This window comes from Hevea brasiliensis, chromosome 9, assembly GCF_030052815.1.
Source record: "Hevea brasiliensis isolate MT/VB/25A 57/8 chromosome 9, ASM3005281v1, whole genome shotgun sequence".
Classification (NCBI taxonomy): Eukaryota; Viridiplantae; Streptophyta; class Magnoliopsida; order Malpighiales; family Euphorbiaceae; genus Hevea; species Hevea brasiliensis.
The window spans coordinates 96,265,924-96,283,425 of NC_079501.1; the positions used below are offsets into that span (position 1 = coordinate 96,265,924).

At 30.7% G+C, this 17,502-nt stretch overlaps 2 protein-coding genes and 1 pseudogene across 3 annotated transcripts; 2 read left to right on the forward strand and 1 right to left on the reverse strand.

Annotated features, from left to right (window-relative positions):
* The first annotated feature begins 7,318 nt into the window (after positions 1–7,318).
* Positions 7,319–10,212, forward strand: LOC110656263 (myb family transcription factor PHL8). Of its 2 annotated transcripts, none has more exons than XM_021812921.2 (6): positions 7,319–8,553; positions 8,636–8,712; positions 8,808–8,910; positions 9,005–9,080; positions 9,191–9,260; positions 9,362–10,212. In XM_021812921.2, exons 1-6 carry the CDS (start codon positions 8,421–8,423, stop codon positions 9,971–9,973), a joined length of 1,071 nt encoding a protein of 356 aa, XP_021668613.1. In that variant the 5' UTR covers positions 7,319–8,420; the 3' UTR covers positions 9,974–10,212. The 2 variants fall into 2 exon arrangements, with proteins under 2 accessions (XP_021668613.1, XP_021668612.1); XM_021812920.2 differs by having other exon boundaries at positions 7,321–8,553; positions 8,990–9,080.
* A 690-nt stretch (positions 10,213–10,902) lies between these two features.
* LOC110656264 (protein HOTHEAD-like) lies at positions 10,903–12,900 on the forward strand (annotated as a pseudogene).
* Positions 12,901–12,958: 58 nt separating this feature from the next.
* On the reverse strand, positions 12,959–13,948 carry LOC110656265 (E3 ubiquitin-protein ligase MPSR1). Its single transcript, XM_021812922.2, has one exon. It carries the CDS (start codon positions 13,779–13,781, stop codon positions 13,083–13,085), a length of 699 nt encoding a protein of 232 aa, XP_021668614.1. The 5' UTR covers positions 13,782–13,948; the 3' UTR covers positions 12,959–13,082.
* Positions 13,949–17,502: the final 3,554 nt, after the last annotated feature.

A 17,502-nucleotide genomic window follows, 5' to 3' on the forward strand; every position in this document is an offset into this window, starting at 1 on the left:
TCTCTAGCATAAATTAGTTTATAAGATGTAAAAACCCTTATTATTTTTTTTTTATAAAAATTACTAAAACCAACATCTTAAAGCTAATGAAAATATTATATAAAATATAAAAAAAATTACGATTATAAATATCTAAGGTTATAATATAATATAATATAATATAATTAATTATATAATACAGCTAAAGTTGTAGTATAATGTAACTGTTATTATATTCTTGTATAGTTGATTACAAAATACAAATAAAAATAGTGTAATATCTAAGGTTATAATATAATATAATATAATTAATTACAAATAAAAATAGTGTAATATCTAAGATTATAATATAATATAATATAATTAATTATATAATATAGCTAAAGTTGTAATATAATGTAACTGTTATTATATTCTTATATAGTTGATTACAAAATACAAATAAAAATAGTGTAATGTAATGATAATTTTGATTTTAATATTTAATTTATTTATAGTATTAATAACAAGTGATAGCAGTTGTAGCGATTAGTAGTCAATGGTAATAATAACTAAGTAGTGATAATGGTGGCAACAATGATGGTTAGATAGTGGTTGTGATGGTAAGGTGAGGTAGTGTTAGTGATCGTGGCAAGGTGGCGACAAAGGTGGTAATGGCTAAGTGGTGATAGCTGTGTATGGTCAAGTAATGATGGTGGTGGTGGTGATAATGATAGTGATAGTGATACTGATAATAGAGTGAAAGTAGTGGTAGTGATGATAGTGATAATGGTATAGTGATGACAAGGTGGGGTTAACGATGATAGCAGTTATATTATAATAAATGAAAAAAAATCAAAATAAGTAATTATATTATATATAATTATTTTTTAAGAAATAATTATTATATTATTTTAAATATAATTAATTATATTATATTATATAATTATCATTTTATTATATCAAATTATATATAATTATGACAATATTACAACTTTAATATCGTGATATGAAGTATGGTTAATATTATAAGAATTGAATTATTATTTAAAAAAAAAAGGCAGGAATAGACATTTTGAAATTAGTGGAGAAAGTGGGGTGAGGAGTTACTCACTTGTTTCTTTCTGATTGATGTGTATCATTAGGGAGTTTTATCCCAATGATTGCAAGCCACAACTAAGTTTTAATTAGACTTTAATTGAGGAAGAAGAAATTAATGATAACCTATGAAACCAAATTTAAAGAAAAAATTTGGGATGGTAGATTTAATCAATTTTTTTAAAAAATTATTTTAGATGTTATTAAAGAATAATTTAAAATTTATTATAACTTTAATAATTAAAATACATTAAATTCAATTTAAAATTATTTATTTAATTTTAATTAATATATTTCAAATAATATTTTATTAATAAACTTTTAAGTGTTTAAGCACATCTCTTTTGAAATTAAATTATGATTAGTTTAATTGACGCATCACTTGCTCCATAAAAAGGGAGTAAAGTTAACCCACTAAAGCTATCAACCTTTTCATTCATCTTACAACTTGATCAATATCAAAATTATTTATCACTTATTTAAGTGTAGTTGCTAATTATGAATTTGTATTTTAATTGGTGATGCCAGTTGATTTTTAATTATTCTTATATAATAACTTTAGAGTTCAGTTATAAAGAAAATATCTAATTCTAGTTAGGAATTATTTTAATAATTAAATTAAATAAAATTAAAATCTTATCAGCAGTTAATAATTTTGAAGTTGTTTTCAGAATTATAAAATATTAAATTTAATTCATAATTGAAATCAATTAAAAAAAATGTTAAAATTTTTTTTAAATAGATATTAGACACATAAATAACTTAATAACAGGAATAAATATCTATTAAAATTATGATAATTTTAATATAATTTTTATTCCTATATATGCGATTCACACAATCCTATCACAAAGATGTGAATCTCGAAGGACTAACCCATATATAGATTGTACCTAATATAAATGATTTGGATATAATCGTGGAAACTTTGTCTTTGATGCCTTTTTCTCCCTAAATCTCTGCATCTACTCCTTTTGAGCGGCCGGCGGTACTGCAGGGGGTGGTTTTGACAGTTTCCGTTTGTCCGGGTGCTTCAAGGGTGGCGGCACTACTGTTATGGGTGGTTTTGCTGAAGCCAGTTTTGAAGGGTTGGAGGGTTGGTGGGTTGGTTTTTGTGGGCTGGCTTCCTAGAATTCAAGTTCTGGTTTTGAGTCTTGCAAGGAGTTGGATTGGCCTCTGTTCTGTAACACCTTCATGTAACTCTTGCCTAATGAGTCCTAATAATACAAGTATTGCATTAAAAAAAATTTTTTTTTTAAGCTCCATTTATTTCACAGAAAATAACTTATATATAGAAAATATATTCTATAAAAAATATTTTTTTAAAAAATATTTTTCATAAAATATTTTCTGTTATTTGAAAATTAATGATATGTATTTATTTCATATATATATATGTGTGTGTGTATTCACATTTTAATAAGACCATCAAAATTTAGAAAACAGAAAATGATTTTCTCTTTTAAAAATGATTTAATTTTTCATTAATTAATTTTCTTGAAATACTCCAAACGTAAAAAAATAAGAAAAATATTTTTCATGAAACAAACAGAACCTTGATTGATTATCATAAATAATTAATATCATATTTTATTAGAGTTATATATATAATTATGCAATTACTTTGAAGGTAACTACGAGTTAATAGGAAATAAATATGCGTTTTTATTTTTTTGTCTTTTATTTTTTTCTCTTTTCAAATTTTTTTGGATGGTTATTACTAATATTTTTATCCGTGACAACTCTTCTCGTTTTTTTTTTAATAATCCCTAAATTTGTATATCTTTCATTCAATAGTAAATTTAATTTGAAGGTTTTCTGATAGAACTTAGAAAAAGACCATAAAATTGAAGAATAGAGTGCACAATCTGCCTATTGACTAATTTACGTGCTCTGTTAACATGATCAAATCTTTTAAATTTTTTATATGAATAGTTAATTTAATTTATGCAAAAAATGTAATATTTTAATTTGTACTTCTCTTTTATACTCTATTTTTATTTAATAAAATATTTTCTCTATTTCCATTAAAAAAAATAAAAATACATATTCAATATGATCAAACAAGATCAGAGGAACACTCGCATCAGAATTAAGATCAAAGGATGACTAAGGATGCAAATATAAAGATCATACACATCTTAGTGTATGATGGCATCAATTTATATAACAATTTAAGTAAAAATTTTTAAATTAAATAGTAGAAAAAAATCATAAACTTTAATTTTTAATTATTCCATTTTTAATATAATTTCATAATAAAAGTTATTTCTTAATTGATATGTATTTTTTTTATAAATTTGAAAATCAATTCGAAATATATAATTAAAAATAATTTCATATATCAATACACATAAAATACTAAATATAAAATTCTCTTTATTAAATAAATTTATCATGAAATTCCCTAATTTTGTGATTCAATTTTTTAAACATAAATAAGTGATTTTGTTAGAATAAATAAAAAATTAAAATTAAAATTAAAAAATTAAAAATTATTGTAATCTTTTTTTTGAGATTTCATTTGGATTTTTTTTTAGTGAATTTAGTGATAAAGAATGAAATTAAGCCGAAGATTTGAATGGGCTAAAACTGGACTGACCTTGCACGCGAGGCCCAATGCTACAAAATTGGCTTAATGAATTTCACTCTTTCATGAGTGGAGCGCCACCGGTTCCAAGTCCAACTTCCGATTTTCGGCGACTGCTAGTAGTCGGAAAGGTCAAAACATCAACGCATTGGCTGGAACATTCGCCGAGATAAAAGTCTTTTAGCTGGTACACTTAGGAGCTCACACGTTTCTATCATTTGAATTATAAATTTCCTGTTTTTCAATTGGTAAATGGAAACGCCCCCTTTCTTTTAATTTATTTTTCTACTTTGTAATGTGGGTTTTGCTCGTTGACCAGTTTTTTTCATCTGGGTAATTCATAATTTCCATTGATATGCAAGTTGTTTTGGAAAATTGTGAATGCATATAAAAGACTAGTCAAAGCTTAATTGGGGGAGTTTTGTCTTCTCTAATGATTTTTGCGTATTAAGTGAGTTTATAATCTTGTGACAATAATTCCAAAATCAACTATTTGCAAGATTCCTGCGAAGCATCATAGTGTTGTGAATTATTGGCCTTCTGAAAATTTTCATAGGATGCCACATTTTCTATGAGGGTATACTTTGTTTCCAAGTCACTATGGTTTGTTTGTGTGTGAGGCCATTTTCATTGACAACTAGTGATATATATGTTTTCAATTTGCATTGATCTGGTCCTATCTCTAGAAAAGTCTGGCTCAAAATTCCTAAACTTTGAGTCCTAATACTTTATTCAGCAGGGGAGAGTTGCTCAGTTAAGACTGAATGAATCTGATCTTGAGACATCAAAGATTTGTAAGCTTTAACCTCTACTCGCTTTTATACATAGATAAGAATATAAATATGAAGAGCTTGAATGACGAAAGGCTAAAGAAATGTAGAACAGAGGAGAGGGAAAACCAATTGTTTAGCTGCTATTTATATAAGCAGTAAAGATGGTTTCACTTTAATTTTTAAAATTAAACTAATTGGAACTCAAGAAAAAAGTTTGCTTGCTATAACTGTTCCTCGTTCTTATGTTTTCTCAAGTTCAACAGTAAATTGTTAGAGATTCTCAACAATTGATTTATAACTTATAAAAATTGAAATTAATTGTTGTTGTTAGCTTGAAGTGAGGTTTCTGCATTTTACTGTCCCAATATTCTTAGGAAATATGCTTATCACTCTATAGTTTCCCACAACCATGCAGTAAGAGGATGTTGGTTATTGGGTTCAGTCATGTCAACCAAGATGTAGTACATCATTAGATGTAGCACATCTAATTGTAGCATTAATCAGGAATGGCTCAGTCTTGCCTAAATTATTTGAGGGAATATCTTTGTAAGATTCCACTTTGTCTCTGTCAATCAAGTCATGAGATATTGGACAAAGATGTGCCTCAAAAAAGATTCTAGAAATTGGCCATCACTTAATGTGGCAAGTATGATATTCATTGCTTTAGTGAAGAAGGCAATTATGTCTACCACTAACAAATCATGTGCCACATTAAATTCACATATATTGAATATCCTGAACTTCCCAATATGCCAAGAAGTAAGATGAACTTCAATCCTCATTTGTTGGTTTATTGCCATCATGTCCAGATCTGGAGGTTCAAATATGATGTGACTAGTTGGGAGTTCTGACATGGCTATGTTGAATTTCTTTGACTTGCATAAAATGGAAAACTTGCTTGGTGATTTAGAATTGCAAGAGCCAAGACTGACTTTGGATTAGCTGGTCTAGACTCTTAACTCATTCAGCTAATTTGATTCTTCTTTATGCTCATTTTCCTAACTGATTCGCATTTGAATTTTAAAGTTTGAACTTTTCAAGTTAGATTAGGATTGTGCATGTGCTGTGATAGAATTTTATTTCTTCTTTCTTATTGCATTGACACTTTTTATCTTTTTGCTGCCCTTCCACAAGATGGTGACATTTCACTTCAAGATGGAATGCACCGAATAGGTCTGCATCAGTAATGTGTGGTCTTTTATTGAGCACATCTGCATCAATAATATGTGAGACTGTGTACACCTGTTTGTTCTTTTAAATTTAAATGTCATTTTACAATGAACACTTGTTTGCAAGAAAAATGTGTAATTTTATAGAATTGACAATTGCCTAGTCTTTTCTCTTTATAAAGCCTGCAACCACTTACTCATGTTATATGCGTATAGAAAAAAATATAGTAGTGACATATTGCTCATGTCATTTTCTGCATGTGTTCGACATAAAATTGCACCAATAAGTCTCATTATTATTTAGTGGGATAGTGACTCGTTCCTTTTGTTTCTCTTTTCTTGATTCCACAGGCCATATTCTTCTCATCTTCTTTACATACTTTTTTCATTTGTGATATCTCCTGTAATGGACCCCTCTAAAGAATAATAATTGATGAGGCATCTTTGCTTAAATGACTTTTGATTCACCGGACCTTCTCCTATTGACCTAGAAAATACTGGGGCCGTTTGGCATCGTCCTAGAATCTCCTTTTCCTGTTACAGAATATATTAAAGCAAGAAAGGAGCCTTCAAGTACAGCAGCTGGTTAAAGAGAAAGGTAAATAACTCTTCCTTCTTTTCTTGTTTTTCAAACATTCTGGCCACACGCTATAAACACAAGTTTATTCCTTTCTTTAAATATGATCTATGAGCTTGCCATTAAGGAATTATATTTTTTGGACAGAAAGCAAATGCTTGCTTAGGAAGAACTTGCTGTTAAACTGGACCTATCACTAATTGGGCCCACTGTGTTGATTTTTTAGTTAAAGTTTTTATATAAGGGAATGGTGACAATAACAGCATGATCAATGGACTTTTTCACTCCATTTTCACTGTCTCACATTCAACTTGCAACTGATGAAATGGGGATTGAGTCAACTGATTGAAATCTTTGAGTGATAACATGACAATTAGACTCTCTTAAAGACTTCCATGCTGATTTCTTCTACTTTTTCTGTTATTTAAACAGGATATTGCTCTTATAATTGTCTGTTTTAAAACATTTACTTAGTATCTAATCTTCTTCACCTTTGAATCCTGGTAAAGTGAATGCAGCAGACCAACTGAATGTATGGCACTGAGATGGCAATGCTTTGGGGAATCAATCATTGGATTTTGATTCCATTTGATCACAATTCTTGACCGAAGCCCAAGAAATCTGAAGATTGATCTGGTTCAACTGACTTTAACAATTTGTTGTTGGCCATTTTGGCTTCCCTTTTTCTTTTTCTTTTTCTTCTTTTCTTTTCTTTTCTGGATGAAAATTTCTTTTCTCAGTTTCAGCTTAGATATGGGCTACAGAATTAAAGCTAAAATTCCCTTTTGAATATATTTCTTTAAGGAAGTTGATTGCTTTAATATTATAAAAGTGTGAACAAGAAATATGTGAACCTTTTCTTTATTTCATTAGTGTGTATGCATATCTCCCTCTCTCACACACAGACACATACACATACACACCACATTCAATCTTGTTACTCAACTCTTAGATGGTAGTCACAACTGCTATTAGATGCTGGTTCAGTTTCAGCTTGTTTTTATCACATCCATCATGGGAAATTTTAATTTAGCTTGTTATGTATTTGACACAAAATAATGTGTAACTTTAGTTTCCTTTGCAATTGAATTGGGCGCAGAATTCAAAAGCAAGTTCTTCCATTATTCATCAATCATGATTCTGAATGGGAATTTTATATGTACAAGAAAAGAAAAAGAAGGAAGAAAGATAAAGAAAAGACTCTGAAGTTGGGGGTGGGTTGGGGGGAAGAGTAAATGTGCAAGAAACTTGATTTTCCTCAGATTCCATTGGATATCTGTGATAGAAGATGCACTTAAAAGGCAGGTTTTCATTAGTGATTGATGTTACATGTGGCATTAGTGCTGTATGTTAAGCAAGAGATGTCATGTGATTGGCCCAATTGACAGTCTGTGTTTGAAACTGGGAGCATGAGATTCCCCGTAAGTGGATAATCTCACACATTTATGTCTCTTTTTGGTTCAATTTACGGAAAAGAATTTCTAGCTTTGGGAGAAGTTTATCTTCAATTTAATAAGATAGCTGATTTCATTCACCTTTCCTGGAGTATTTCTTTATAAGAGAAACAGAGCAAGTTTGGGTCCTGGGTCCTAAAATCTAAGGTTAGATTCTTTGATTCCTCCAGCCCTACAAAGAACAAAAAGAATCTGCCAAAAACACTACACCCTACTCAGAAAATTAATAAAATGAAGAGAGAGAAATTAAAAAGAAAGGAAGAACCATTTGGTTTTCCTTTCAGTCACCATAAAGAAATATCTATTATAGCATTTCCCATCAAACATATTTAATTTTCCTCAAAGCTTCTCAGAGTGTTAGGAAAGTTGCACCCATTATTCATCATGGTGGGGCTACCTAACTCATGAAGGAATCAAGCAGAGAGAGGGGGGGTAAACAGCAAGATAAAAACGAACCATACACTTTTCCTCTTTTCTCTCCTTTTGAGAGACCCAAAATGAACTGTGTTGCTTTCTCTGTTTTTCCTGCATCATGGATTCTTTCCCATCCCCTTTCAAGTCAAAGAAGAAAGAAGGAAAATTTAATAAAGAAAAGTTAGAATGAAATGGTGGTGGGTGAAAGGAAGAGCCACAGCTCATGGGCATATATTCCCCTTCCAACATAACCCTGGTCATATTTCCAGATATGGAGTGAGAACATAGGACACCCAACAACTCTAAAATTATAAAGAGAAGGACACTGCTCCCCCTAATTTTTATGTTTCTCTCTTCTACTTGCCCTTCCATCAACAAATCCAACAAATGGGTCTCCAAAATTTGCAAAATCAAAACATGAACCTGGTTTTGTCCACTGATCCAAAACCTAGGCTTAAATGGACTTCAGAGCTACATCAAAGGTTTGTTGAAGCTGTCAAGCAACTTGGAGGGGCAGACAGTTAAGTGTCTACATATGCATTAAAATTATTTTTCCGCTCTAATTGCAAAATCTAATCTTTTGCATAATTGTCTATGGGCAGAGGCAACACCAAAGAGTCTGATGAGGGTGATGGGAGTTCCTGGACTTACTTTGTACCACCTCAAGAGCCATTTGCAGGCATTTTCCCTTCACTATGACTGAATCAATCTTTAATGCTTTTACCTATTCAGAAAAGCAAAATTAGTGATTCTATTTGTCCTCCTTTTTTGCAGAAGTATAGGCTGGGTAAGAGCCAGCCATCACAGTCACAGTCATCTCAGCTTCAGTCTCAGTCACAGTCTCAGTCTCAGGCCAGCACTGAGAATAAGAAAGAAGGTGAGTTATGAACAATGAGTTAGATTAAGAAGCTGCATGAATTATTGTTGTTTTTTCTCATTTGTGTTGTTGTTTATAGTTCTCTTTGATGCAGATTTTAAAGAGATCCAGAGTAGTAATCATGATCTAAGAGCAGGAATCACTGAGGGAAATCCAAATCCAATCAATGAGTAATAGTCAGAAATAATATCTATTTTCTTGTAGATGAATTTGGATTGATATGATCCGATTTTTTTTTTAACCTTTAATTTTTACTTATTCAAAGTGCTGTGTTCAACAGAAGCTTTCAGATTGCTCAGGTTCTCCAAATGCAAATGGAAGTGCAGAGGAAGCTTCATGAACAGATTGAGGTAGGTCCAAGAAGGCTATATTCTCTTCCCACACATTACATAGCTATTTCTCAGTTCATATATCAGTAAGATATCAATTGAACTAGCAATCGTTATTTCAGGTGCAGAGACGTTTACAAGTGAGAATAGAAGCTCAAGGGAAGTACTTACAATCAGTATTAAAAAAGGCAAAGGAAACACTTTCTGGTTACGATTCTTCTTCAATGGGAATAGAAATTGCAAAAGCTGAACTGTCTCGATTAGTCTCAATGGTTAACAATGAATATCTAAGCTCTTCAATCTCAGAATTGACAGAAATAGGAGGTTCAAGCTTAAAAGACACTGAGAGGAAACAAATGAGAGGCACAGTTTGTTCAATGGAAAGCTCCTTGACATCATCTGAGAGCTCTGGGAGAAAAGAAGATGAGGAACAAAAGAACAAGTTGGGTGACACCTACAAGTTCAATCCTGATTCCATTGAGCTTCCTTTAATGGATATTCACCCTCAAGAAAAGCCATGGAATAATCACGTAAGTGATCAAGCAAAGAAGAGAAGTTGCAGCACAATTTCTGATGGCATCTGTGTAGAGCAGCCACTGGCAAAAAGATCAAAAAGTGATAACAAATTGAGAAATTTTGATCTCAATAGCCGTTGTCAGAATGACTTTGAATCAGATTCAAAACCAATAGACCTGAATTGCAAGGGAATTGAACAAGTGAATGGGCAACTCTAGAGTTTTGGGAAGCATTATACTGGAAGGGTTTTAGTCATTATACTGGAAGGGTTTTAGTAATATAGTTTATGCAGTAGCAAAGTTGATAAGAGTTAAATCTTTGTTTATAAACTATGTATATTGGTGGTATATGTATGGACCCATGATGTAGGACAAGCTCTGATACCAAAATGATGTAGAGCCAATAGTCCCCTGCAACATTTCAAAACATGGTATAATATATTGTGGATACATCTCTATCTAGCTTTTCTCCCTGTCTCCAGCAGCATGTTATGTTTGAAAATTGAAATGCTTACAGTGGTCATAGGGAGTTCCAAATGTTGCTGTAGAACCCTAAAATCCTATTTTGGGTAAAAATAGTTTGGTTGTCGTCAATTAAGGAATATTTTATAGATTAAATTATATTGATATATCCGTGTGAGTAATGCTCCCAAATTTATTGGATGTCCCCAAGGGGACAAGACACAGAGTTCAATCTTGTCAACTGCATGTTGTTGACAGCATTTCCATCAACCATTCCAGTGTTGATTATTCCAGTAATGACACGGGACTTCTACTAATTTTGGCAAGAGACAGCTAGGAATGCTTAGGTTGCTCAAATTATTCTTCTTTCAAAGTGAAATGAAAGTACGCACGTGTGCGCACACATAGATCTCAAAAATAAAAAAAGTACTAAAAAGAAAAATCAAATTATTAAAAAAAGGTTAAAAGAAGCGACAACAGAATACCAGAGGAAGAAATCATCACAGCAATAGTAAAATCATTAAGCACCCAACGAATTGTGAATCATTAGCAAAACCATGCGTACATTTAAATACATTAGTTCTTAAGGAACTTGGTTTAGTTTTTGTTGCTTGGCATGCAAAATCAATAATTAAACAGACCACTATCTATGGCCAATATATGCAGCCAACCCTTTTATTTTCTTCAGCAATCTGTGGAAGGAAAATTGGAAATGCAAGAGATGGTTCATCCATTGATCATTCATGGTCATTGGCTGCTTGCAGCTTCTCTTCTTCTACTCGTTAACATGTTCGAATCTTCTCCACTGCTTCAAGGTAGACTCTATATCAGTACAGCGTTTATTTAGTAACCTGAAATATCGATCCTAATAGCATTTATTTGTTCCTTCAATGTAGGAAAAAGCTTCCCCTACATGACTTCAGATGTCAATGAGGTCTCAGGAAAGTCCTTTGATTACATTGTCGTTGGGGGAGGCACAGCGGGTTGCCCCCTGGCAGCAACCCTTTCGGAGAGATTCTCTGTGTTAGTGGTAGAAAGAGGAGGCTCCCCTTATGGAAATCCTTTGGTGTCAAGTAAGATGTATTACGGTTTCTCACTACTCCAGACCGATGAATTTCATCAGTGGCTCAAAGCTTCATATCTAAGGATGGTGTTATGGGCCATAGAGGACGCGTGCTTGGTGGATCATCAGCCATAAATGGAGGCTTCTATAGCAGAGCTAGTGATGAATTTGTTGAAAAAGTTGGATGGGATAGAGAACTGGTGAAGGAATGTTACGAATGGGTGGAGTCCAAAATTTTTTCCAAGCCTGAGCTGACAATATGGCAATCTGTGGTCGAATTTGGTCTCCTTGAAGCTGGATTTCTTCCTTACAATGGCCTCAGCTGGGAACATGTTGAGGGAACAAAGATTGGTGGGACTATGTTTGATGAATTTGGAATAAGGCACACCTCAGCTGATCTTCTGGGTGTAGGGAATCCAGAAAATATCACGATTCTGTTGACTGCAACTGTACAGAACATCATTTTCCATAGCAATGGTAAGTAGAGACATCTTCAGATGGTGTTCAAAGAAAAAGAGGTTGATGTTCAATCTCCTGATGCTCACATGCTGTCTTCCAATGATGCAGGTAAAGGGAATGAGAAAATAGCTCGCGGCATTAGGTTCATCAAGGGCGATGGAAGCAGCAATCAAACTTATGAAGCTTACCTTAACCAGCTGAAGAGTTCCAGTTCATGGGGAGATGTTATTTTGTCAGCAGGAGCATTAGGCAGTCCCCAAATCCTAATGTTAAGTGGCATAGGACCAGAAAAGCATCTCAAGAATTTCAATATACCCCTTGTCTTGGACTTGAAAGGGGTTGGCCAAGAGATGAAAGACAACCCTGCCATTGCCCTTTTAGCAGATACAAAAGCAGAATACCGGCTGCCGGATACACCTCAAGTAGCAGGCATTGCAAAAGACTTCAAATTTATAGTACAAGGAGGAATCTTACCAATAAGCTTCAATGCAACAAGGATGCCAATGGCAATCAAGCTTGCATTTCCAGAATCCAAAGGGAAGCTGAAATTGAACAGCAAAGACCCCAGGCAAAACCCTTCAGTACAATTCAACTATCTATCAAAGGAAGAAGACACAGATGGATGAATTGAGATGGCTCAATTGCTTGAAAGGGTAACAAGGTCTGAATCTGTTGCTCTGTTCTTGAAGACTGTACAACAGAATAATTTGATGTCCAGTCCTGATGAGCTGAGAAATTTCTGCAAGAAGAACATTAGGACCTATTATCACTACCATGGCGGTTGCACTATCAGTTGTTGACGGGGATTACAAAGTCTATGGATTGAAGGGTTTGCGGGTAATAGATGGCTCAACTTTCTTGGAATCTCCAGGCACAAGTCCGATGGCCACCTATTAATGCTTGAAAGGTATCAAGGGTCAAGATTCTAAGAGAGTTTACTAGTCAAGAACACCCATAGCAAAATCTAAGCTTCTACTAACATACTTATCATCATTAAAGAAAGTGGAAAATTTAATCTTCCTGCCAAGCACAGTTGTTTGGAATCAAATTCGATGTAACAACTCTTTGTTTCATTTCACACAATCCAAGCTGCATAGTCTTTGTTGGATTAAACCCAAACACAAGTTTGCATGGGAATAAAATCATTGATTCTTTTTAATGGCTGCATGAATTTGGATTTTTTTTTTAATTATTTGTTATGAATTGAAAATTGCTGTAAATAAGGACAAAAATCAAACAACTTTATTTATTATCCAAGATGAAAAGTAAATGATCTTTTATGTACATGCTAATTAGAAACGAAACACAGAGAAAAAAAATATTCTTACAAAAATTTCTTCGACTCTAACCATCCATTTCCTGATCAAGTCCTGGACTCGAGGAAGAGACATCATTAGGATCAGTTACTGAAGGTTGATTTGAGTTCTCGTTTCTCCTATTGAGAGAAAAACTGACCCAAATTTCTCTTTCAAATCTCCTTCTTCTCTCTCTCCCTTCTTCATCATCATCACCATCATCTCTCTTCTTTCCTAAATCCACCTCATCAACAGGCATCTTATACCTGCAAACAGGGCATGACCCATGTATCCCCAACCACTTCTCTATACAATTAGGATGAAACCTATGCTTACAGGGCATCTCCTTGGCCAACCCACCAACCTCCCACTCCTCTAAACAGATCGCACACTCACCATCCTGATCTCCAATTTCTGCAATCTCCACACTAGGCATGGCCTCTATGGATGCCTTTGAGGCAGGAGGTTGACCATTCTTGCTAGCTAAGTCTCTAAGAAGAGAATCCAAGCTCGCAGCTCCTTCAATCACCACCATCCCTTGAGTGAAAGGGTTGATAAGGATGATTCTTTCATGTGGGGTGGGTGTCTCTGGCGTTTCTTGATTTGGGTGGTCAATTTCACTCTGGGTGGTGGTGCTGGTGGTGCCAGTAAAGCCCAACATGAAGGGCAAAAACAAAGAGAGGTCTCTATGCCTTAACATCCTCTCAATAGCAGAAGATAACTCAGGTGGTTGAGTCTCAGAGGCCATTTTAGTAAGTCTAGAAGAGGGAGAAAGAAAGATGAAGAATGGAAAACAATAGCAGGGGAAGAATATAAGAGAAAAGGTGTGCGCACACTGAAAGACAAGACAAAACTAAGGACGGTAACAGAAAGATCTGGAATTTGTGTAGGCTATAATACACTACAGCAATACATAGCTCATTTTGCTTTTGTGTTTGATGTTTATCTTATCACCTAAACCTGTCCCTTTCACTAGAAGCTCCATCACCATGAGAAGATATTTTCCAGGCATGAATAAAAAACAAAAGAAAGAAGAAAATTGATATGACATGCTGCGCCAACGCATGTAGGGTCAATAGAATTTATTACAAATGAAAAAAAAGATTTTATTTAAAATTTTAATTCAGTCTATTAAAATTAATTCGATTTAATTTTAAAAAATTTGATTTATTTTTTTTAAATAAATTAAATTAAATTAATTATTTTTTATTAATTAATTATTAGATTCTAAATTAAAAATATAAATATAATTAAAATTAAGTCTAAAATGAATTCAAAATAAATTTAAAAAATAAGTTCAAGATAAATTTTAATTTAATGTTCTTTTTAATTTAGTTAAATATAATTTGATTTATTATAAATTTTCATTTATTTAATTTTTAATTTAAATTAAACTAAATTGATGGACTTTTTTCCTAAGCTTCTTGTTTGGGAAATTTAAAATAATGGAAGGTTTTTTAAAATTTAAAAATTTTAAAGTTGTGTTTTAAAGAATAAAAAATTTTTTAAAGTGTGATTTTTGAAATTTTTGAAAATTTTTATTTTTCTATTTATTAAATTAGTGGGTTTGTAATATTTTCTTTTTGAAGTCTTTAAATTCTTAAAACAAATTCTTTAATTAAATATTGAAAAAAAAATCTTATTTTTTAAAAATTTTATTTTAGAAAAACCTCACTTTAGTACCTCTCCTCCAGACTGCAAGACTAAGCATTGATATGCAACTGTTTAGACAATGATTTCTTTTTCCATTCTTCTATTCAAAAAAGTTAAATGTAAAATATGAATTTTTTTTAATGATTTTAAAGATATATTAAGAATTTATACTTTTTATGAAAATCATTTAAAAAAGAATTCATATTTTTTTTAACTACATTAATTTTAATGAATAACACAAAATATTTAAATTTTAGCCAAAATTAAATGAATGGATTTTTTAAAGTATATCTATTTGTCTACATCAATTTATATACTTATATTAAGATTTAAGCAAAGAGAAAAGCCTCTCTCAAAGCAACTTTTTTATTATTTTTTATAGGATTTTAAAATTTGTATGAAATTTTTAATATTTGTAGAATAATAAAAAAGAAATATTCAATGAATTCATAAATAATTAATAAATGAACATTAATTACAAGTATTTGAATTTTTTTTTTAATTCATATCCTTTTTTTTTCACATTATATAGTTTCCCTTTTTATTTTAGGGTTTATATTTTTAGGAAATTAAATCCTGTGTTTGGTTTTTGTTATGCTATTCTGTTTTAAATTTTTCCCACATTTTCCCCATTTTTGTTATTTCTTTTTCAATAGACATTTTTATTTTTATGCTTTTTCTACATTTGTAAATTACATAATTAAATTTTCTATAAATCAAATTATTGCATTTTTCTTTATAGGGTTTATGTTAAATTATTTTTTATTTTTTGTGTTGATTTTTTATTTTAACTTTATGTTATTATTCTCACTATCTCTCTAAATTGGTATATATTGTTCATATCAATATATTAAAAATTATGAGTATAGATGGTAAAATATAATTTCTTTTCATTTCTCGTCTTTCTTTTTCTATTGTTTTATTTTTCATGTAATTAAGATAGAATTGAGGAATTAATATTTATTAGGATATTAGGCATTTTTTTATAGTGCAATTAAAATAAAATTAAGGAATTAATATTGAATATTATATCAGATAATTTTACAATAATAAAAGAGAAAGATTCAATAAATTTTAAAATAGTTAATGAGTTAATATTTGAAAAGCTATTTTTCATTAATATTTTTTCAATTTATATTTTTTTTCTCAAAGAAAAACATTTGATCATACCTTACTTTCTATATGTTTTTTTTTTTTTTAATTATTATTACTTCTTAGCTATGTATATTTTGTTTATGAATTTTTGATATTTATATTAACAAATAAAAAAAATCTTTAAAAATTTCACAAAAATAACATACAGAGGAAGAACTAGGGATGTGCATTATTCGATTATAACCGAACTGAACCAATGAAATTTGGTTATTTTGGTAAGAGTAAATTCAATTTGATATGGTTTGATTTTCGATTAGTAACAATAAAAATTTTTAATTTTCGGTTATCGGTTCAGTTACCTTTGATTTGATTAGCGAACTAACCAAAATAACCGAGTTTCAATTAATTAATATATTAATTGTAAATTTAGTAATATTATATTATTTATAATTATTATTTTTATGATTTTATAATAATATTTAACTTATAATTATTATCTTATTAATATTAAATCATATTTATTATTTTTTATAAATAAAAAATAATATAAATATATTTTTATTAATATTTTATTAAATAATTAATAATATAAATATAAATATATATATATTTTATATTATTAATTATTTATTTGTCAATTCGATTATAATAACTGACCGAATATTTTTTATTTCAGTTAATTTCAATTTTCTTTTAATTTTAATTCGATTTGTTTAATAATTTTAGAGTTAATTAATAATTCGATTAGTAAGGAATTCGGTTCTATTTCGATTTAGTTTGGTTAACCAATGCTCACCCCTAGGAAGAACCTTTTCCTTGACTGTATCTTAATTGCAATAATAATAAAATACAGAAGGGAAAAAAATCTTAAAATTGTATATTTTCATCAATTTTCAAATGAATCTTACTATTATTATGCCAAAAATAGAAATTTAAGAGTCATCACATACAATTTATAGTTCCAACCTATCGCTAATTAACTCTAATCATAATAAACTAATAGCCTGTCCCCTCTCCCATATACAGTTTCAATTACCACAAAACTAGACATTTATAAAGTTATCATCTCTATTGTTATCTCTGATAATATTTTGCTATCTCATAAATTTAAAATTTTTTTTTTATTTATGGTAATAAATCACTATTTTAATATACACAGTTTATATTTAATAAAAGTATCGATATTTTCTCTTTAATAAAAATATTTACAAATTTATCTTTTATTTCTAATTTCACTATGCAAGGGCGGGTCAGAAAATTTTTCTTGATGGGGCCAATCCAGTTATAGAACTAGGGAGAGCATTCGGTCGGCTCGGTTCCGAATCGAATTGAAATCCAAAAACCAAAAAACTGAATTACTTAAAAAAGTAAATCGAACTAAACTAATTATTTAAGAATAATCGAACCGAACCAAATTGAAAAATAACTGTTCGGTTCGGTTCCATTGCATTAAATTGAAAATATTTTAGGTTAATTTCTATTCTTTGGGTTGGGCTTGAATGGATAATTGGACTGGATAAGGGCCTTGAGAGTTATGCATATTGTGCTAAAAGATTATTTGGGTCATTTTACTATTTGGTTTAATCAATTTTAACCGAAAAAAAAAAAAATTGAACCTAACCAAAAACCGAATATACTAAAAGTTTCAAAACGAACAACAACGATAGAACTAAAAAATCAAACTGATGAAACCGAAATAACTCGATTCGATTTTTCTGTTC